The 23168-nt window shown below is 37.0% G+C and overlaps 1 protein-coding gene across 1 annotated transcript; it reads right to left on the bottom strand.

The window, feature by feature from the left end:
- Positions 1-1464: 1464 nt before the first annotated feature.
- LOC136360019 (coagulation factor XI-like) lies at positions 1465-17297 on the bottom strand. The gene is made up of 14 exons (XM_066316904.1): positions 17229-17297; positions 15107-15269; positions 14328-14431; positions 12512-12671; positions 11849-11958; positions 7765-7924; positions 6848-6957; positions 6594-6753; positions 6292-6407; positions 5782-5956; positions 5238-5413; positions 4836-4931; positions 3314-3453; positions 1465-1817 (listed from the first exon to the last, which is right to left on the bottom strand). Exons 1-14 carry the CDS (start codon positions 17284-17286, stop codon positions 1647-1649), a joined length of 1899 nt encoding a protein of 632 aa, XP_066173001.1. The 5' UTR covers positions 17287-17297; the 3' UTR covers positions 1465-1646.
- Between the last annotated feature and the right edge of the window lie 5871 nt (positions 17298-23168).

Raw genomic sequence — 23168 nt, 5'->3', positions numbered from 1 at the left:
GAAATAAACAAACCTACTAAACCAACTCTTCAGCCTTTGGGTACAGCTTTGGGATTTCAGGTTTGTTGACTGCAGTCAGCTCAGCACTGCACACCCAGGCTCCAGACACAGACAGCACTTTAAGCTTGGTGTGTGGAATTATTTTCTTTTTCCCCCAGTATTATTAAAAAAAAAAAATAAAGTGATTTTCAGCAGCTTGATTCTTTTCTCCTAAAAATTCAATGTTTAATTCCTAAGTTTCATGACCTCATTTAGTTGCAGAGCCACTCCTGCTGTTTACCTCCCAGCGTGGTGTAGGGCAATTATGAGTAGCACTCTGGAACATATTTTCAGCAATTATGGTAATGGAGATGATGAGGAAACAAGCTCATAAAGTTTGGCACAGACAGTGATAGTACTCTGCTCTCCTTTCTGATGCAGTGTGAAATCCTGATTCTTACTATGGGAAGGTAATTATTTTTGACTCCTGTTTCTCACACTAGTATAATTTTAGCCATGAGATATGTTTGTTACCTGGCACAAAGTAACAAATGATAAAAGGAAATAAGGAGAAATAGGAACTAGATAAAGTTGTTTCATTAATCATGGAGAGTTAGGGGAAATAAAAATATATATTGAGGGGTGGGGATCCTTTCAGGAAATAAAAATATATATATATTGGGTGTGGGGATCCTTTTATTGATTTTCTGGATATTCTTCCTCACAAGAAGTAGACCCTCATTATCCTTCCCATCAGAAAATTATCCACAGAAATTGGAATAATGCAAGTGAGAGCTCCTTGGGAGCAATGGGTTAAAAGTGGAAGACTGGTGGGGATGGTCAACACACTCAAGTGACCTTGCAGCTGGGAATGCAAAAAGTCTGGAGAGCAGCAATGTAGAAAAAGATGTATTTTATGCCTTCTGCTGTTTGCCATTCTGTGTACAGCTCACAGAGATGTTTGGTAACTCAGAGGCACCCCAAGGACCAGGCTTGAGCTCCCTGCCTTGGTCCTGAGAAGATCCAAGCCCAGTGGAGATGACAGCACAACGGCAAACCACACTTGGGGCACTGCTGAGAAGAGCAGGATGGGATTTCCCAGGATTTCCCAGCATGGGCTGGGCTTGGTGCTGCCTGCACCCACGTGTGTCCCTCTGCCAAGACTTCTGACCTTGTCTTCTTGGTCAGTACTGAGGCTTTCTTGGTTAATTCCCCAAGGAAACTAGGTTTATTCAACTGTGAAGGCATCTCCATGCCTCAGTTTCCCTTCAGTGAGCTTGTTAGTGGTTCACCCATTTTAAGGACATTCAGATAAGGGAGGGAAATTTCTTTTTGCTGTGTCACAACCTCCTAAGACAGAAGTCATTCCCAGCTCCAAGGTCCATGCATGTCGTGCAACCTCATCCATTCCTGCTTTATGCTAGCAAGGGCAGAGTAAGTCCATGGCTCAACCATATTTTTTATGCCAAATCAGTGATGACAGAGTTTATTGTCATTACTTCTCTTTATTTAGTAATAAGAACATTCATTCCTTCATTCCTGCTTTTCCGCACCTTAAAACAAGTATTTTACACTCCAGGCTAACCAAAACCACCATTAACAAAGCACCAATCTGCTTCACCCCATTTCTCTGAGGGTTGTTATTCCCCAGCAGCCCTCTGGGTGAGTCAGTACTGCTCAGATGATGCAGTTTTTTCCAGGATCCAGTCGGAATAGTCGGCCACTTTGGTGTAGACTCCCGGCTGCCTGGGGCGGGCACAGCCTTCACCCCAGCTGGTGATGCCCACCAGGTACCACAACTCCTCGTGCCTGCAGGACAGGGGCCCCCCCGAGTCTCCCTGGGGCACAGGAGGAGAAGAGAGAGCACACAAGGAAGAGGCCTCATCAGTGTTTCTGTCATGAAGAAACCTTCAGTAAAATGAGCGTCGTTCAATGTTTCAGTCGCTTCCAGATTTCGATCGCTTCCACTCACAACCAACCAAGAGAGGACCAAAGCTGATGTTCTGATTGTTTAGTAAATTGGTTTCTAAAGAGACATTGCAAACAGTTTCTTCTTCTCATGATGGTTCAAAACTACTGGGTATTATTATTATTATTATATCATCACTATCACTATTATTTTTATTAACTTATCTACATACAGTGATTTAAAACTCTATTAGTATTATTATTATTATCACTATCACTATTATTTTTATTAACTTATCAACATACAGTGATTTAAAACTCAACGAAAAAACTATATAGGCAAGTAAAAAAACCAGCCAATTTGCCTTTTTTTTTTTTTTTTTTTTATGACTGTGTTTTTTAGTATCTCAGTTCTCCACATGCCCTGTCTTGTTTGAGTGACTTTGTCCCACTCAGGATAAAACATCTTTGTGTTTTCTTTCCCTCTTCCTTTCTGAGCATAAGATTCCTCTGAGACGCTGTTATCAGTTTTTAGGACAACAGCAAGTGTGTTAGTTTTTTAAAAGAACAAATCTGTGTTCTGTTACACTCTATCAGATAAAGAAAGCTTAATTGACATAGAGGAAGAATTACTTCCCAGCTCCAAGTATTTTTATTCCTAACTAACCATAGCAATAGCAACATTTCAGCATACAATCATTAAGTGTTAAATGTTTGCAGTGAAAACTGCATTGGGTAGAGACTTTAATATTAATAAGCAGACTATTTTCTTCTTGCAGAAATTAACTCAGAATATTTAAACTGGTGAAAGTGCGTGAGTTTACTCTTGAGCAGAGAATTTGGCTTACAGAACTGATGCTATTGTGACATTTTCAACTCTAATTATGAACAGAGCAATTTTCACAGTTTGTTTTCAGCCTGCTATTCCTCATGAATTTTAATAGCATTGCTAGCACCCTCCCTTCTGGTTTTTACACCAGTGGATGCTTTAAAATAAGATTTTATCTACTGTGTTTCCTACCAAGAAATTTAAAAAAAAATAAAATAAAAAAGAAACCACCTAGGAAATCTGTTCTTATTGGAGAAATGCTTGAAGATACTATACCTGGATTTCTGATAGTCTGAAGGAACATGGTTTTATACCCCAAATGGATATTTAGATATGAACACTCAGAGTTTCCTATCCACGGAATCAATCCCTAAAGATTTCAACGTTGTACAATAAATATTTTCATACACCTTGGTTTTTAAGTGCTTTTGACAACCAAAAGTGACGAGTTAATCCAGAGCTCTATTTATATCATCACACTTTTCTAATAACAACTCAAAATAATTGTAGTACTCGTTAATATATTTGAGCATATGGCTGGAATATGTGACTACACACTATGATTTGTAGTTTGTCGTTAGTATGGTTTGTCATTACCTTGCAAGCATCCCTTCCTCCTTCATCATAGCCAGCACAGACCACTTTGTCACCTATTCTGTGCCTCCTGTACCTTGCCTGGCATTCCTCTTTGGACATGAAGGGAACAGGAGCCTTTTGGAGGATATCTTGTACCCGACCTGTACAGAAACATGAGCAGAGAAATGTTTGGTTCCAGCAAAATAAAGGTTAAAATTCAACTCTAGAAATCCCCACACACTGATATTACAAAGTGGGAGATCATTGCTTCTAGAGTGTTAACAGATGTTCACGACACTGATTTTCCCTTTCTTTGTGTTAACAAACAATGTCAATTGTCTTCGAATTTAAATGCTTTTATGATGCCATCCTGCCAAAGTTTCAAAATTCCCTTGTGTGGTGCAATGAATCCTCCCATGTGAATGGCCCTGAGGACATTGGCCCTTGGGGCATTGCTTTGTAAACTCTCAGCAGCTATCATTTCCTAGTAAAGTGTTGCAATGAGTTTGGAATCTCCCAGCTGCCAAATCTGGTGCTGCTCTCTATCCTTTTAGTAGCTTTTAAGATGGAGAAATTAGCACATAGACTAAACAAGATTATTTAAAAGCATGCTTTTCTCTAGTAATTAATAAAAGTAGTAATTTAAAAGCATAATTTTCTAGTAATTTAAAAGCATAATTTTCTAGTAATTTAAAAGCATAATTTTCTCTAGTAATTAATAAAAAAATTTTGTCTATACAGTGACTGCCTAAATTTGTTAGATTTCACATTGAATTATAACTTTCAGATAAGGATGTGTATAAAGGAAAAGGTACTAATTAAACAGGTGCATGTATATCTATAGAAACAAATAATACACCAAAAATATAAATAAATAAATAGATGGAAAAGCTTGATAATGAAGAGCTTTTTGGGCTACCTCCATATAAAATCACGGGAGTTCAAATCTCACCTACTATCAAAGCACAAGTCATTGGCATGGTCTATAATCAATCTCCAGAATAAGAAAAGCAACATACTCCAATCTCCAATTTCTAAAGTCATATGAATACAATCACATTTAATAAAAAAAGCCCCATGGGTTATATGCAGACTGTAATTCCAAACAGTTCAGTGGTAAATTGTTTGCTTATTTTTTTCAGCTAGGAAAAAATAAAAAAGAGTATGCAAAACCCAGATATGTACTGGTGTTCAGCAGTAGATTAAACTAAAATCTAAGGAAGGGTATATGAGTGTTGTGGAAGATTTATTTAAGATAGAATTTTCAGATATTTCAAACTATTGAGCCAATTTATTAAAAGAATTATTGTATCAGAGCATGGAGCTATTTAATGATCATTTCATACATCTTTCATTTATGCTTTATGGTGCCTTAATAGAAAGTAATTCTAGTAAAGAATTATATTAAAGTACAGCCTAGAAGGAAAAGTGGTAGCTAAGAACAGAGCAGAATTTTCTTTTTTTTAGAGAAAGGGAGGCATTTTTCTCAAACACATTAATTTTGAAAACACAAAATTTCGCCGTTTAAAGCATTTCTCTGTACCTTTCTCTTTTCTGTAACCCCATCCAATTACCCAACAGTCAGTATAAAACACGTTAGTGTCTTCTTTTGATGGCAGGCAGATAGGTAGCTGAAGATCTGAAGTATGAGAGAAAATATTAGTTCCTCCAGCAGAGACAGCTGCAACAGCAAGGTTTGGTGGGCACCCACATGTCCCCTGACAACAGCCTCTTTGTCACCCTTTGTCCCCTACACTGTGCATCACTCCCAGCACATAAATTAGAGCCACCCATTTTCTTTTGGAAGCCAATAAAATAGATTCTCCTCAATCCCCAGTAATTGCATATTAAAAGGGACCAGCCCAGGTGTCCTGCACTGCCACAGCAATGCCACAAAAGTGTCCTCCTGCACGTTTTCACAATTTCTGTGCAATGCACTACATACCAGTGAAATTCATGGGCTCAGCAAGTTTCATTAAAGCAATGTCATATCCAATCTGTGCGTGTTTATACTGAGAGTGAACAATAATCTCTTCCACTCTGAAGAACGGCGTGTCCTCATTTATTTCTGATTGCCTTAAAATGCCCGCATAAATACGCCAAATGTTGGGATTTTCTAGACTGAGGGAAAAAGACAAACACTCAGCCTGTGGCTAAATATCCTAATGCAATATTACAGTGAGAAAAAAACTCATATCTCATGAGAACCTCTAGGGTTCTGTAGGTATTTGTTTTCTGCTTTAGAATTTCACCGTCTAGATTCATTAAAATAATTTATCACCAGCAGTACAACACAATGCCAGAAAGGAACAAAGTGTGGCACTGCTGTCACATTAAGAAACAGAAAGTCTACCTGAAAAATGTCATCTTTTGGTTACATTAAAGCAGTTGCTCTATTTCTAGTTCCCATTGGTATTATAGTGAAAAGTAGATCTCAATTTATCTTGCATGCTGGGTAAATAAATCTTTGGGGGTTATTCAGGCCTCACCCTGTGACACAGTGAGCAGCTGTGAGAATCCACTGGTTGCTGATGATGGAGCCCCCACAGAGGTGTCTCTGGCGAGCCAACTTGGCGTGCAAGCTGACCTGCCATGGCCATTCCCCAGGGGAAGAGTCTGTCCCACCAACGATCCTAATCCTTCGTGCAGAGTGCTGCATACACACTGCAGAAATAATTTAAAGCTGAGCTTAAAGACAACTTCCATTCACCAGTGAAAAAATGAAGATGAGGCTACTGCTGATCATGGAATAGGCACCAGCTATCGTGAGGAAGGTGATACTTGACACGTTTTTGATGGTTTAGGATCATAAAGTCTATTAAATTCAAATTCACAGTGTTGTTCTGGTGTTTACTATGTGAAGACCTGGCTGACTTCACTTCTCCAGAACACTCTAATCAAGATCATCCAGTGGGACAGTGCAACCACTTAAAGAATCTATGGTTTACACTGAAATCAGGGAAGCACAGTCTATATTTCACAAAAGAAGCTTTACTCACCAGTACTGGCCTTTTTTTTGCATAATCTCAGTGAGTATCCAGAGATACTTCCTGGTCCATGTACTATTTTCCTTGGAGATCCATTTGAGGACATTCTTAGGTGACACTTGCATTTTCTGCCAATGAATTAATGCAAACATTTCATTTGTATGTTCTTCACTGAACAACACATACATCACTCCCTCACCACATTGATTACTTCAGTAATGATTATTTAATTTTCAGTAAGGATTATTTAATAATCATTATTTAATAATGATTATTTCAGCCACCTTTGAACGTTTTTAAAAGATGTATCTCACCCTTCTTCACTGCATGAAGCTTGGAGGAGAGAATAGGAGAAAAATTGGCAGCGGATCATGTCTGTGCAAACTTGCTGACAGGCTCTGTGCCCTTTGGTATAAGTGACATTAAGGTCATCTCCCAAAAAATCCATGTTCATGTAAGTGCGAGAATTGCAGGCTGTAACAATGATTGCATGAGGAAAGTTATTAATTCAAAGCCTCAGAAAGTTATTAATTCAAAATTCGTATTTTTATTTCAATTTGTCGTTTACCAGGTAAAGATCTTCTGCAATTTAGGAGGCCAAAGCCAGACACAGCATTTTCTTGTGATATGAGTGCCTCTGGAATTCCACTTGTTGATGTCTTCAGAAGGCAAAGATTTCTAAAATGAAATATTTTTTCACAATAGCTAAAACCTATTCTGACATCCTAAAAATAATTGTTTCGGTACTGGTAAAAGAAGGTTCTTCCCTAAATATATTCTTTTGTCCCAAGTCTCAATATGTAGAAGTGTTTCATATGAAAATGTATTCACAAAATTCACTAATTCACACTAAACTGAGACAATTTTTGCAGCACTGTGAAATGGCACACAACTATACAAATAAAGATGGTACAGTATTTATATATATGTAGAAGTGACTTTAAATGATGCATGGCATCTCAGCTTTGCTCCTCCCTGAAATTCCTCAGAAATTTTATTTTTCTGATCTGTATGGAACGTTGATTTTTAACTATTCTCACCAATAAGTACGAAAGAAGAAAGCCAAACAGAAATATTTTTAAAGCCCTTAATTTAATTGAAAAATCATTTCAAGTAAAGACATTTGCCCTGCCAGGAAACCAGATAGCTCTTTTGATAATGTCATAAAATTGAGCTTTAAGCTTTTAAAACAGTCTGGAGGCTCACTGTACTTTTGACATGGATAATTCTTTTCAGATTAAAGAATTATAAAACACAATACACAATAAAAAAGCTCTGATTACATTGGATAACAGTTGAAATGCCTATAGGAAATTATAAATTTATGAACAAAACCCATAAAAAGCTGTACTTAACTGAAAATAGCCTTTCAACCTAAATTTACATACATAGAAGAAATTAGTGTTCTTAAAAAAAGTCTGTTTTTTTTAAAAAATAAATTTTAAATAATCCACATAGATAATATAATTGAACTGTCATATTCACCTTTGAGATTCTATTTGCCAATTCCTGGTAAAAAATGTAAAGAACAAGCATGTTGGAAAATATGTACAAGTATTTTGGCAGACAGAAATATCAGGAGTGAAAAAACTTGTAATATTAATTCCTGAAAACACTTGATCTTCAAAAATGTCCATTTGACAATCTGTATAAAACAAGAACAAAATATCAAAATTCCGAAAACTTTCAAATGTCATCAGAACATTGAGATTTATAGATTATTAATTTCTGTCTTTATTCCCATTTTCCTTCTGTGGAAGGACATAAGCTGGAAAGGTAACACAACATTTTTAATCAAAAATTATTTCTCAAGAATATTTTGAATACGTAAAGTCATGGAGAGCACTACACAGATAAAGTTCATATAGAGGAAAAGACAAATTACATGATACAATAGAGATTTGTTAATCTGATAATCTTTAAATAAAGATGTAAATTAATTTTCAATGAGTTTATCAGGGACCACTAAAAAAATAATAAGGTGATGATCTTCTTAACAATTCTTTTACTGTTTGAAAAGTAATTAAGTAGGAGTGCTGCCTTCTGACATGGCCAAAATAATGCAACAGAGGGTAATTCACACAACCAGACTATGATATGGAGGCTGCAGGAAATATTAGCATGTTAAAAAAGAGATTAATGACTATCCTTCTCCAAAGACATACTTGAAGCCCCAGCTAGAATCCCAGCGCCAGAATTTCAAAAGGAAGGAGGATGTTTCCTCCTATCAAGCTGCAGAGACAGTAAAAATAATGAAATGATCCCAAGGACAGGATTTGGTGGCAGGAGAGAACTTGAGTTGTTGAGGAAGCACCTATCAAGAAGCAGAAAGAGACAGTAAAAATAGTGAAATGATCCCAAGGACAAGATTTGGTGGCAGCAGGGAACTTGAGATGTTGAGAAAATACCTATCAAGCTGCAGAGACAGTAAAAATAAATGAAATTATCCCAAGGACAGAAATCGGTGGCAGGAGAGAACTTGAGCTGTTGAGAAAATACTTATCAAGCTGCAGAGATAGTAAAAATGATGAAATTATCCCAAGGACAGGATTTGATGGAAGCAGGGAACTTGAGCTGTTGAGAAAGTACCTATCAAGCTGCAGAGACAGTAAAAATAATGAAATGATCCCAAGGACAGGATTTGGTGGCAGGAGAGAACTTGAGTTGTTGAGGAAGCACCTATCAAGAAGCAGAAAGAGACAGTAAAAATAGTGAAATGATCCCACGGACAGGATTTGATGGAAGCAGGGAACTTGAGATGTTGAGAAAATACCTATCAAGCTGCAGAGACAGTAAAAATAAATGAAATTATCCCAAGGACAGAAATCGGTGGCAGGAGAGAACTTGAGCTGTTGAGAAAATACTTATCAAGCTGCAGAGATAGTAAAAATGATGAAATTATCCCAAGGACAGGATTTGATGGAAGCAGGGAACTTGAGCTGTTGAGAAAGTACCTATCAAGCTGCAGAGACAGTAAAAATAATGAAATTATTCCAAGGACAGGATTTGGTGGCAGGAGAGAACTTGAGCTGTTGAGGAAGCACCTATCAAGAAGCAGACAGTAAAAATAGTGAAATGATCCCAAGGACAGGATTTGATGGAAGCAGGGAACTTGAACTGTTGAGGAAATACCTATCAAGATGCAGAGACAATAAAAATAATGAAATGATCCCAAGGAGAGGATTTGGTGGCAGGAGAGAACTTGAGCTGTTGAGGAACTACTCATCAAGAAGCAGAGACAGTAAAAATGATGAAATGATCCCAAGGAGAGGATTTGATGGAAGCAGGGAACTTGAGCTGTGGAGAAAGTGCAGCAGCCAAGTCAACACTGCCCCGTGTGTTACAGGGACATGTTGGGAACATCTTCCTACAGAAAGGGAAACTAAGAAGCAGCAGAGCTGACTGTGAATCCTGTTAATTTGATGAGGTTTTAAAAAAAAAAAAAAATAGGCCAGAAAGGACAATTATTCTGGGCAGTAAATACAAAATGACAACGGCAAAAAATATAATCAGGAATGCAGAAAATTAGTCAATTAACTCTTGCAATTAGTGGGTAAGATCCTATGTTAAGTGGAAATAGCATTCAGAAGAATCCATAGTTTCAAAGGAAATTATATTGAAAGCAAAAAAGTGGATCTGAAACTTCAGGGAAGTTTCATGATTTCAAGGATCATGTTCAATGATCAGCTTCTCAATATTCAGTGGTCTCCAGGAAGGGACTTTGCAAAGGACAGAAAACAGACAAATTGCTGTGCATTCATAATAACGTGTGTGTGTGCATAAGATTAAGGTCAGCAAGGCAAAGGCACAAAATGAAAGGTCACATAGAAAGGAATAAACTAAATAAAGTCAGAAAAAAAAATCCTCAAAAAAAAAAATTGAAATAAACCTATTTCAGATATTGATAAAAATAAAAGATTAAAAAAATACATTACTGGCATTTTATGACTACATTCTACAAATCTCTGTCTGGGTAGAGATTATAGATGATCTGTCTGGGATTGGGACACACAACCTCCTTTAGATGACCTTTTTGATTGACTGTCTGGGCTTCTATGATCACAATTATTTATTTCTTCTCTCTCTCTTGCCTGCTTTTGCCTCTTTCACAAGGCACAGAAAGTAGGGGATAAAAAGGCAGGAACTAGAGTGATTTTCACACGATGCCATGGTTTTACCCCAGCTAACAACCAAGCCACTCACTCACTGTGCCATCAGTCAGCTCAGGGAGAGAACCAGAAGGGTAAAAGCCAGAGAAATTGTGGTTTCAGGCAAAGACTGGTTTATAGGAAAAGTCCACGTTGGGCACCAAAAAGGATTTTGGTGGTTGACCTTAATGCCAAGTGCCCAGCAATTCTCTCCATCATTCCCCTTTTCCCAGATGGACAAGTGAGGGAAAACGAGATGGCAAATGACTCATAAATTGAAATTAGGCAGTTTACTAAAGCCAAAGCAGAAGTTTGCACACACATAAGCAAAGGGGAAAAACCCAATAATTTTATTTTCCACTTCCCATCAGCAAGTGATGCCCAACCGCTTCCTCAGCACACGGAGTGGGGTTGCTCCAGAAGGCAAACTATAAAATTATAAATGTTAAATATGTAAATGATAAATGCCTGTCCTTCCTCCTCCTCCTTTCCTCAGATTTTAAAGCTGAGCTGACATCAGATGACATGGAATGTCCCTGTGGGTCATTTGGGGCAGCTGAGCTAGATGTATTCCCTCACAGGGTCTTGCCCACCCTCAGATTATTGATGGGAGGAATGTCTGGGAGAGAATGCTGCTGCTGTGCCCAGAAATAAACCCAAGCATTGATTTTAGAAATAAATATATTGATACAGTCTCTACAAAACATGATTATACAGGAAAAGTAGGTTTTCTGTGAAATGAAACAAGGTTAGCTGAAAGCAGAGTAACATGATCATTGCTAAGAAGGGAAAATATCACACAGTAACACGAAGTGGAGATAGAATTAAAAAGAAAAAAAAAAGAAAAAAATTGAAAAGATGCTTCAGTTGAGAATAAGAAGGTTTGATACACACTTTGATTTTAGACTCTTGAGAATTTTGTCTGAGTAATGATTGCAGGAACAAGCTCAGACTTTTTTGCTTTCATCACAAATCACCCCCAAAATGCATAATACATTCTTTCCTATTAGCCAGCTGTATTAGAAAGCTGCAGATCTTCATTAAAAAATTTCAAGTGCATACACAGTATACAAACAGAATGTAGAAAGCTTTATATTTCTCCTGATCTTTGAATCTGATGGGCTTTTATCATTCATTTTTGTACCTATGATATAAAGATAACAACCTCATCAAGCTTATTTTATGAAAGGATTCTTTAGATCTTTAAAGAAGGGAACTGTTTCTGTAAGATAAATGATAAAACAAAAAAATAAAAAACAGATTAACCTCCCTTGTCCCTGAGTATACTAACTATGTTTTAAGAATACCATTAAATTAGAATTATTCTACATAATGAAACATTTCTACATGTCAGTGACAGATTGCATTTCAGGATACATGACCCTTAAAAGTAACCAGAACCAGAAATTTTCAATAGTTACCTAATTCAGAAAGCTGGCATGGCTTTAGAGAGAATCCAGACACAACCTCATCAAGCACCTTGATGTTGGTTGGAGTTCCTACACTGGTGTGCTTCAAGAAGCATTTTTTACTGAAGGACAAAGAGTAAAGAAAGTGGTAAGAAAACAGGTTTTCTTCCATGGACTAAACCTGATTAAACCACAATTCCTACCATTGAGCATGGTCTGGCCAAAACAATCTCCAGCCTTCCAACCTCCAAAAAAGACTTCAAATGATGAGCAGAGATAGCTGAACAATGTTTAACTTGCAGAAATTGAGCAGATCAAGAGCTCAAAAATAGGTCTCATTAAAATGAAATAATTTCTCTGGATGCTCTGATGATGCTATTTCCAGAACAATAAGCAGAGCAAGATTGAAAAGTGCAGCACAGCTATCAACATCATTTGCATTTCAGTATCTTCAGAGGATTTTAGGTTTTTTCAGGGCTGTAATAATCAAGTTTTTCTCTCTCACCAATGGACAAACGAAAGCAAATTTACTATTAATATTTTCCTACCTGTAAGTGTGAACAAACATTGCAAGGAGGAATAACTTTGAATACTCTTGAGTAAATTCTTGCACCTTAAAGTGCTCTGAGATTTAATCTACTTAGGCACAGGGGAATGAATCCAAGCTGTATTTACCAAAAGCTTGCATTGTGAAATGTTTCAGAGGCATATGTGAAGAAATGACAACGATTGTCATTGGTACATCGTTTTTGACACTCTTGGTAGCTGTCAGCCATGGTAGTCTCAAAAATATTCCCCTCCATCTCCAGTCCTACATGGACATCTGGGCTGCAAGCTGTGAAGGAAGAGAAACCAACTTCTGGAAATGTACTTCCATTCTTTTCCCCATCCCCAAATTGCCCAAAAGATAACTGTATGATACAAACTGCTCATATTCCAGATGCCACATCCCAAGCTCACTTCAGTTTATATCAAATTTTATATCATTTTATATACATTTTATATCAAATATATATATTAAATATTTTATATATTTTATATATATTAAAATTTATATCATTCATACATTTTATATCAAATCCAGCACCAAATCAGAAATGTAGGATCAGTGTAGTGCCTCATGGCCAGGGGAAAAGCTGGCAGACTTTGACAGTGCCTCTGCCTACGTGAGAGAAGGGCTCTGACCACTGTGGCTAAGGCCAGCACCACATTCACCAAAGCAAGAACTCAGAATCCTTATTAAAATATATTTTCCCAGTTCTGAATTCACAGAGCAGTTTAAATGCCAAATTCTGTCCTTCACAAGCAGCGGACATTTCCCACTCGAGTCAGAATATTGCATTTACAGTCCACAGAGGGAGGATTGCAGCTGTGGGGTTTGAGATGGTCATTTCAGAGGAGAAGAGTCAGCCAGTGACTGGAGGCATTTTTTAAACATGTGTGGATAGATTTTCATTTTAGCCTGATTCTAGAGTAATTCCAGTGACATTCATTAGTCTAAAAGAATAACATCCCACTGAGATCTCTTTTTCTATTCCAAGATACTCAGAACTACAAAAATTAAGGGTTATTGGCAAGAGAGAGCTTTTAAGGGGTCTGACTGCTCTGAGGGGCAAGTGGCATTCAAAAGCAAGCACAACTTATTGATAACAGTTTTGATTACTTATTATTAAGTTAATAAACAACTTATTGATAACTTATTGATGACTTGTATAAAAACCCTGTTAGTCCTGCCACATTGAGATGCTATATAAATACAACTAAAGAACTTGCCTGGCATCTCTAAGACACTATTTATCCACAAAGGCAGCAAGTCAATAACTATATTCTTCTGCATTCTGTTTTTCTTTAGTAACATGCTATGCTTAATCTCCTTTTAATGACATTGTGATGATGGTGCAAATTTAAAACATACATAAAATAACACATTTAATAGGCTCTCAATATGCCTGGTGATAACCTGCAGGTATGGCATGCAGACATTAAGCCTTCATGTAAAGCACATGATGCAAAAGATGCAGCTGCTAAAAAATTTATTGCACAAAAACACAAAAGTACCAGCATCACTTTGTGATGATGCCCTTTTGATTTGCTGAGAGTATAAAGCAGGGTCACACGTGCCACATGAGCCACCTTCTGGGGTGGAATTGGAGCAGTAAATTAATCTTTAGAACAGGAGTCAGCAGTTAAAGCACAGGCTGCCTTCTGCCTCTAGCAAATGAGACAGTGGCTGCAGGAGCAGGATTTCCCAGTTTCCTCCTCTGGGGATCCTGGGGGGTGGATAGGGCCTGAAGAGTAAAACCAGTGGAGTTTTTGTCATCTGGCTTTAAAAGTGGTCTGGAAAAGAACACACAAACCACTACTTGGCTGCTTCCCTGATTTTATTCCTCTTTCCAAAATGCTTTTTTTTTTTTTTTTTTTTTTTTTTTTTTTTTTTTCTTTTTAACAGCTGCTATGCAAATCCAGAGCATAAAATACATGAATTTCTTACCACTGATTTGGTCACACTGTTTTAAGGAATGTCCAGAGACAGCTCCTTCCACATCCACCTTCGGCAGCATTTCTGTCTCACTGTCTTTTAAATAGCAGGAGAACCTGTGTTTTAAAACGCAGCAATTCACAGCTTTTACAATACAACACAGACTTCCAGAACTGTTTCTCAGGTGAAATGCAGCCTGTCCAACATCCATCTACAATGAAATGTGGTATGAAAACTTTGACAAGTGCGATTTGAAGTAAAAAAGGGTCAAGCCTTACACGCTTTGTTGGCACTGGTGGCAAATGAGAATATTTTGTACTTGTGGGAAGCCCAAGAGTTCTCAATAAAATGAGAAGCAGAGCCCAGGGTTTGGAGAACAGAAATGCAGTAGGCATGCAGAGAAGACAACCTTATTCTCTCAGGTGCTGAAATTCTTAATTGTGAGCAAACCATGCTAATTAGAAAGGATGGGGAACAGTACAGGGGATTATTGGATGAGTGAAATTATTCACATTGTCCCTCAATAAATATGTTTTTTTAGCTCCTAGAGGAGGGAGTGCTGAGTCAGTTCTCTTTCCTTGAAAGGGCTGGTTTGTGAGCGTGAAAAATTGGCCACTGTCAAATTTAACCTTTTGAATTCAAGCAATTACTCTTAAGTCACTGGGTTTAGAGATACATGACATTGTTTTCCATGGCAACCCTGCACCTTTCCCTGCACGCCTCTGCTCTGTCAAAATGCCACCAAATTCCTAAATTTTCACAGACCAGCAAGAGACACAAGAACATTGCACCTTTCTGCAGGATCTTTGGTCCATGTGGCTGGCAAGAAGGTGAAGAGCAGGCAGGTGGGATGGTAAGTGCACACTATTTGGCAGTGATTGGCAGTCGGTGTGAAAACTGTGCTGAGGTCTCCTCCTTGGAAGAATGTATTTTCATAGAGCTGAATCACACATTCTAGCACGGAATGACAACCAAAAAAATCAATTCTAATGATTATTATACACATAATAGTTATTATTATACATATACATGTTATTATAGTATACATATTATACATATTATACATATAATAATTATATATTATACATGTTATACATGTTATGCATATTATACATATTATACATATTATACATATATTATACATATAATAATTATATATTATGCATATTATATATATTATACATATTATACATATAGTAATTCTTATTATAATGTCAATTCTCAGAGATGGGAACACCCAGTCCACCAGGAGAGGGGGAAGCCACTGCTCCTCTTTGTCATTGATCTTGCTGTTAAAAACAAGCTTTTGTCAGGAGAAGTGGCTAATGGGGTTGAGTCTCCTCTGAGAGTCTCCTCTTTTCACTGCAGCAGAAATAATACTGCCTAGGACCCTCTGGTCCTGTCAGTCTCAAGACTCTTGGGGGTCTTGAACATCCCTGCAGTGGAGAAACAGGGTGGTTTGTCCAAGGGCTCCAAGGTCTTTGTATTAAAACACACCAGAGAACTGTCTTTGCACAGGAGACCACTCTCTTTTTTGAATTTGCACTCCAAAAGGAGAAGCAAATCGATAAAATGGTGATTTTTTTATTCCCTCATCTACTAAAGTGCTTTTTGTTGGATAAAAGATAAAGGAAGAAGTAAGGTGTTTTTATAAACTGGGGGGAAACCCAACTGAAAACATTTTATCTAATGGCTTAATCTGTTACTCTAATCATACTTATATTTAAAATGAAAACAAAAGGTAATATCATATTGGATTTGACAGCTTTACATAACTACGAGTGGATTTTATTTGTTAATATGATTATAAACTATATTTTGGCAATTCACTGTTTCCTACACACAGGTATATATATAAATATATATATATTTAAAAATTAATAAATAAGGATTAATATTAGACATTCATGCTAGATGTGCTAATAAGGTTAAATCCTTATTAGTAAAAAATTAGACTTTATAAACATCCAAGTTCTTTGGTATATATATATATACTTTCAAGCTCTTTCTATAAAAAAACACTATTTATTATTCTCAGTGGCATTTCTTTATCCAACTTGGTCATTAACAGAAAAATATTTTCAATTCTTAGAATACACCAAGTAAATTCTAAAGCAAAGTTATTTACTGTATCAGATATTTTGGATTTTATTTATCTTCTTCTAGCATAAATTAACAGACAAAAAATTATTTATGCTGTAAAACGATGCATCGTGTATAACTGTGCCAGTTCTAAACATTTTAATTTAATTAAAATGCTTTCTAGACATCAGAAATTTTCCAAGATTTTGGTTTTGCTGAGACTTAAAATAGGTAAAATAGGGTTTTTTTTACGTAATACTTCACTTATCTGTTAGATTTTGCTAAAAAGCTTCTACTTAATTGTTCTCTGAGAAAACAGTTCATACATCCCTGAATTTATTCCCATGTCAGGCTTTGGTTATAATTTATCAGAAAAGGGAATTTCAGAGAAGTTCAATGCTGTTTCTGTAGTTTACCTTTCCCTAATGGAACAAAGTAAATCATTAACACAGAATGAAGGAGATTTGTCACTCTGCCTCCTCCACCCCCAAAGGGGCTCTTTTCCCCAGCTTTGGGCTGCTCACCTTCCCATTGGGATCAGAGCATCACACCAATGTCACAGCTGCAGTGTGGATGCAGCTTCTGCCCTTTAGAGAAAACTCCCAGTGTCCTGGTGACATGTCCCATGGAGGAGGTGACAGCACAGTGCCATTAAAGCCCCATCACAAAGTTCTGTGTCACACCATAATTATGCCAGTTACACAGCTTTAACCAAGCTCCATCCAGCAGAATAAACTGCTCTCTCAAGAGCAGAGAGTTACTCATTTGCTCCCCTTCCCCAAGAGTGGCTTTACACTGCGTGTAAATCTCAGTAAATGTGGATGAACTTACCACTGGAAACAGAGGCGAGAAAGAAAACGAAACAAAAAGTCCGATAAATCCAACGCATCCTAAAAAAGCACAAAATCATCCTTTAGGATATGTTCAGTAAAAGGTGTATAATTAGTTTTATAAAGCTAATTATAATTATATATAATAATATATAATATTATATATTATATATATATATATATATAATATATAATTTATAGAGCACTGCTAAGCCTAACACTGAATTACACTCGTACTGTCTCACCGTTAATTAAAAATTACATGGAAAATTACAATTGCAGCTGTGAGCTGCTGGTCTGGCACCCCTTTTAACAGCAGAATATTCATTCTTGCTTAGGCTGAGAACAGTATTCCACTGAAATGACATTACCAATGCAGACTCTGCAGACAGTTCAGTAAACACGTTGATCAAGGCAGCAAACAAATGACTCACGCTGCTTCACATGCCATGAGAATTCCCAACTTTTTTTTTTTTTTTTTCCACATGCAACGACTTCAGCTACGAAATCAATTAACCCCAAAACACAAGCCACAAATACTCCAACTTACACTGTCTTGTTGCTATGAAAACCTTTCACTGAACACCAGTTGCAATAAGGATGACAGAGCTGAACACATTTTAAGTCTGGAGGCATTGAGGAGGTTTGCACTCGACTAAAAAAAAAAAATAAAGTCAACACTTTGTGTTAAATATTACTACCTGCAATGCTAACTTTGAACAGGAACTGGTTTTGTCAATATTGTTACTGACCTTGGGACATATTTTCAGGAGGTCTATCACCCACACAGCACTGGAATTGATCCTGTATGACCACATGTACGCTACACAGTTTCTCTTTTCTCCCCTCTAAAATTATGATTGTGTTTTAAAGCCCTGGAAAAATTATTTCTATACTAAATTATGGAAATTTTACTGTTCCTGGAAGCAAACACAAAATCTACACCTATGTGAATATTTACAAACCAAGTAAGCTGAACTTACAATATTTTTTTTGTGTTACTCAACATATATTAGCATTCAAATAATTATTTTGCCTTTGTGTGTGTGTGTGCTCATTTCAATTGGTGGCACAGAATGGAAAGAGATTGGAACTTTTCTCCAAAAACTTTCTTTTCATTTCTTGTCTGGTCTTTCTATTTCAGATACTGGGCAGTTATTCCAGTTTGTTACTGTTTTAATAAAAACACAAGCAAAAAACAACAACTACAACAACAACAAAAAAATCTCCAATCATACACTTTTGGAAAAATAAGGTATACCATTTAAAAAGGCAGAAAAGCAGAAGAGACTGAACCATAACTTTTACCAAGACCGTGTGAGTCATTCATGTAACATGTACTCATACCCACATTCATCAGAAGTTTCTGTAAGATTTCATTTCTAAATCCATTGTCTATATTTTAGATTTTTTTCCTGAGAAAGAGGCATCTTCTGGTGATTGCTGTTTATTTCAGAAGGAAACTACTCAGGGAAAAAAAAAAAGAATAAGAAGAAAAATATTTCCTTAAAGCAGCAGTTCTCTAATTTAGGTATTGCTCTTTCTAAAACCAAACATCACTTTAATTACATCTGTAAGGCCATCAGTTGGTTTGGATGGTGAAGCTCAGAAATAAGGCAGAAATGCTATTCAAAGAGAATCATGATGAGCATGCTCACTTTGGAAAATAAATGCATTTTCTTTCACTGAGCCTGCTACTCACATGACCCCATTTACACTGTTGTGCTTTTGCTCAAACCACCACCAAAGTTACACTTCTGTACAGAGGAAAAATGTATTATGGATTCTATATTGATGAGTGAGTTATTGTTTATTGTAGGACATCTTTGTTACAGGACAAATTATAAAATATGCTGAGACAAATTCTCAGCTGGTATAAGTTTCCTGAGCCTATTTGAAATGCAGAGATTATATGATTTAAACAAGGAGAAGAGTTAGAAATTTAAAGTGCATAAAATGCCAAAACTATCTAATACTCCTTAGGCTCATAAGGGCTTGATTTATAACTTTACTGTTGATCTTAATTCCCTCCTTGTATCAATTTAGCTATCAATATGCTAAATATTAGCTAAATCAGGGTATTGCATTTAGGGTCCAGTAATTCAGATAGCAGAAATAAAATAAGAGCTCAGCAAAAGATTTTTATAAATGGAAACATTTTTGATGATCCAAGTTAAAAAATCTATGAATTTTGAATAATCTAAAATACAATGAAGAGCTTTCATCTGTTTGACTCTGCTTTATTTTGACTTAGTAGTTAAAAAAAATCCAAAACCTGCTTCAGCCTAAGAAGGTTCTTTAAGATGACATCTCTCTGGAAATGCAATTGCCTGCTCACTTCATACTGCTTTCTGCTGATTTCCACTGCAAGAGGAGAAGTGTCTCAGCAGAAATGAGGCTAAGAGACTCTCATTTTCAGAAAAATCTCAGATGTATGTAATTTTTTGGTTTAGAAAGTGAGCTTATTTAGTTTTTAATCTTTTAATCCATGCATACCATGAAGGTGATCTTCTAAATATGACCTGACTATAAACTGAGGTACTTTTATACTGGGAGTTTTGCCAGGGCATGGCACCAATACTCTTTTAGGAAGAAAATTCTAGGAAAATTTAGGAAAAGAATTTAGAAAATTTAGGAAGAAAATGGGTAGGATTCTCCGAAGGCTATGACTCTTTCAGCTGCTGGAAGAGGAGTTGACGTGTGAGATCACACACAGCAAAATTATTTGTTTGCAGCAGTGTACTAACATTTCTATATGAGGTTTTGTCTTTTACAGCACAAGGATCAAATTCAGGAAGGCAGGTGGATATCTACTATGCACCACTATTCCACATCCTGCATGTGTCCAAAACATGCAGCTTTCAGAGGCCAAAAAAGCAAGTTTTTGTCACAGTGGCTGGAAACTTCTACTGCAGGTGCTCTCCAGCAGAACCTCCCAAAAGAGGGAGGTCACACACTGTTTGCTGTCAGTGTTCCTCATAACAGCTGTAAACCATGATCCAGAAATACACACACACACCATGTTCTGTCATCCCAGTAGAAAGCTGTGTCCTGTCTGACACCACACAAAAGGAATCTTTATAGAAGGTGTGTAGGTGAAGCCACAGGCGGCTGGGACAAGGAATTCTGCCAACTGGATACTCTAGAACATGTGGGTTTATTGCAGGGGTAAAAGGGTCCTGCCTTCAGCCACCAGCCTGGGCTGGAGGGGAGTCCCAAAGAGAGAGGGAGAGAGAACAGCAGGGGGAGAGCTGAGAGAGAAGGGAGAGAGAGAGCAAAGGGCAGGGGAGAGAGCAGGAGAGAGCGAGAGCAGGGGGAAGGGGAAGGGGGAGAGTTCAGAGTTAAGAGTTAAGAAAGTTAAGAGAGCAAGGTCCTTGTTACAATCCATTCTATCTCCTTTTGTGATGAATATTCTAATTTTCAGTGACCAACCAACACAAGACACAAAATCCTACAGAATCTACATACAGCCTATAAGAACTGCTCTATCACCATACTGTGTTATATTTTAAACTCTAAAAACTACTCTTTAGACTTTTCTGTTTTGCTACATTGACCTTTGGATCCCTCAGCCAGCAGAAAGGGATTGTTCAATCCAAAGGGATTCTCCTTCAGCCAGACCATTGTTTTCAGGTTCTACAGTAACTAAGACTCAGTATCCTACAACTCAAAGTCAGCTTTCATTTCTATCCCCATTATAGGTTTCATATTTTCAGAATCTTTTCCTAAGCAATCATATTTATAAGGTTTCCCTGATTCATCCTCCCCAAGAAAGGTGCAATATTTTGGTTCAGAGATCAACTGCTGCCTTAATAACACAGCAGATACCTGGAACTCTGGAAAAAGACTACAAACAGCTACTTATACACACACAGTTTTTATTACCCAGTATTTTATTGTCCCATCATCTTATCAGGAAACCTGGCAATGCTTCGCTGCATTCTGCAATTTTACAGGAAATAATCAATCCCACACGCAGGAAATAATCAATCCCACACACAATAAAACTCCAAAACAATCAAATAAAACCCCACATCTAGAGAGTTGTTGCTGGCCACTACCAACAACTACACATCACATGATTTAACCTAATAAAAATTTATTAGTGTGCTAATAAAAGCACACTACACAATGCAAGGTATTTAACATCTAACCAGCAGGAATCTGTATGTCCAGAGCTGGTTTCCTCAAGATTTATTTCTTTAGCAGCATCAAATTGCTTCAGAACCAATTTTCACCACAGAAAAGAAGAGATCACTGCCTTTTCAGAACAGCTCAGAACACAGAGATTACAGGATTACATCAGTGCTCCTCTTGGTAAAGACACTTTGTGCACCACTAAACAGGCAGTTTTCACATTGGCATCCTCGTGCCAGCATTTGAACCCATGCCCTTCTCATAATAAGTTTCTTATTAGAGTTCTATCCATTTTTTGTCTCAATTAATTCCTTGTCCATTTTGGAGAGTGTAAGGGAATTATAGGAGAGATACACACATTATATGAGAAGAGAGTGGTACAAAAGCAAAGTGCAAGAAAAAGATATTTGTCAATCTAGACAGAAGTCATAAAAACAATCTTACCTTATGAAAAAGAAGTTATAATTTGGTCTAGCTCTTTCCCTGAAACAGATCCCACAGATGAAAAGGAATTAATATTAGTTTTCATCTGTCTTGAATGTCCTCAACTTCAGCACATAGCTTAAGATATGAGGTACCTCTCCAGGTTTCAACTAGATGCCAAATCTCCTGAGAAAACATATTCTGGATGCTAATCTTATCTACCTTAAAGTACACACTGCCAAGTACCCAAAAGCATGAAATAATTCCTTAATTTAGAGTCTCTTTGGAAAACATGTGTCATGTGTATTAAATGCATTAACATACGAAGGTGGTCTCAAAAGTTACCTCATTATAAAAAAGACAATGTTTAGATTCAGCCCTGGAAACTGAAATTCTTATTATTATACAGCAATGAAATCTAATTTGAAGAAGGCAGCTCAAGGATGCAAGTATTACTATTGTTAAAGACTTTTTTGTCTTAATGGTACAATAAAGGTAGTGATTATAGTCTAGATCTGTGATTTCATTTATGTAAACTAATCTGTGATTCCATTTATGCAAACTAATCATTAAACACTTTCTTTTTACAAGATCCTCAGAAAATGGTAAAAAACAAAGCTTATAAGAACATAAAGAACATGGCAGCTTCAAGGAAACCTCTAATTAATTTGGAACAAATATAAATTATTCTGTCTTCATTGTGATATTCTGCAAAGGACAGTAGTATCCCAGGCATTAAGTGACTAAATGTTGTTAAAAAGAGACATGGAAACAGACTAGAGAAAAAAATCTCTAAATTTCAACAAAACTACTAAGAACAGGTTACTCCTTTGTTATTTTGTCACACAACCATCATTAGAGTGGATCAGCCCACATTAGTCTATACAGCCCAAGAACAACCTAAAGGCATCAGCACACCCAAAGCCCTCAGTGCCAAGTGGCAGAAACAACTGGAGTGTGGTTATTGGTGGGCACCCCTCTTTGTACAGCACCAGGCTTCGTGCTGGAGCAACACACACCAGCCAAAAGAAGCCTTAAAGCTTGCTTTAGCACAAGTTTTTCTCCAGAACTCACAAAAATCGTGGAGGGTCTGCACCCCAGCTCTATGGCCTGCAGCAGATTTTGACCCATTCTGAAGGTACAATCAGAAACATTTCATTCCATCACTGTAATTCCTCTTCAACATCCATTAACAAAAAGCTCTGCATGTTGCCTTCAGGACACTAGGAGGCAAGAGCACACTGGCTCATTGTTTCAGCTTTGAGTAGCACAGTAAAATCTAGTTGATTGACCACCCTAGAGGAACTGATGCTAAGAAATTATTATTCATCTTTACCTGCACACAGGCATGCAATTTCAACAGATACAATTTCAGTCCACG

The sequence above is a fragment of the Sylvia atricapilla genome, chromosome 4 (assembly GCF_009819655.1).
Source record: "Sylvia atricapilla isolate bSylAtr1 chromosome 4, bSylAtr1.pri, whole genome shotgun sequence".
Classification (NCBI taxonomy): Eukaryota; Metazoa; Chordata; class Aves; order Passeriformes; family Sylviidae; genus Sylvia; species Sylvia atricapilla.
Note: the sequence above shows the minus strand (reverse complement) of the source record. Positions and strands in the feature narration are given on the sequence as shown.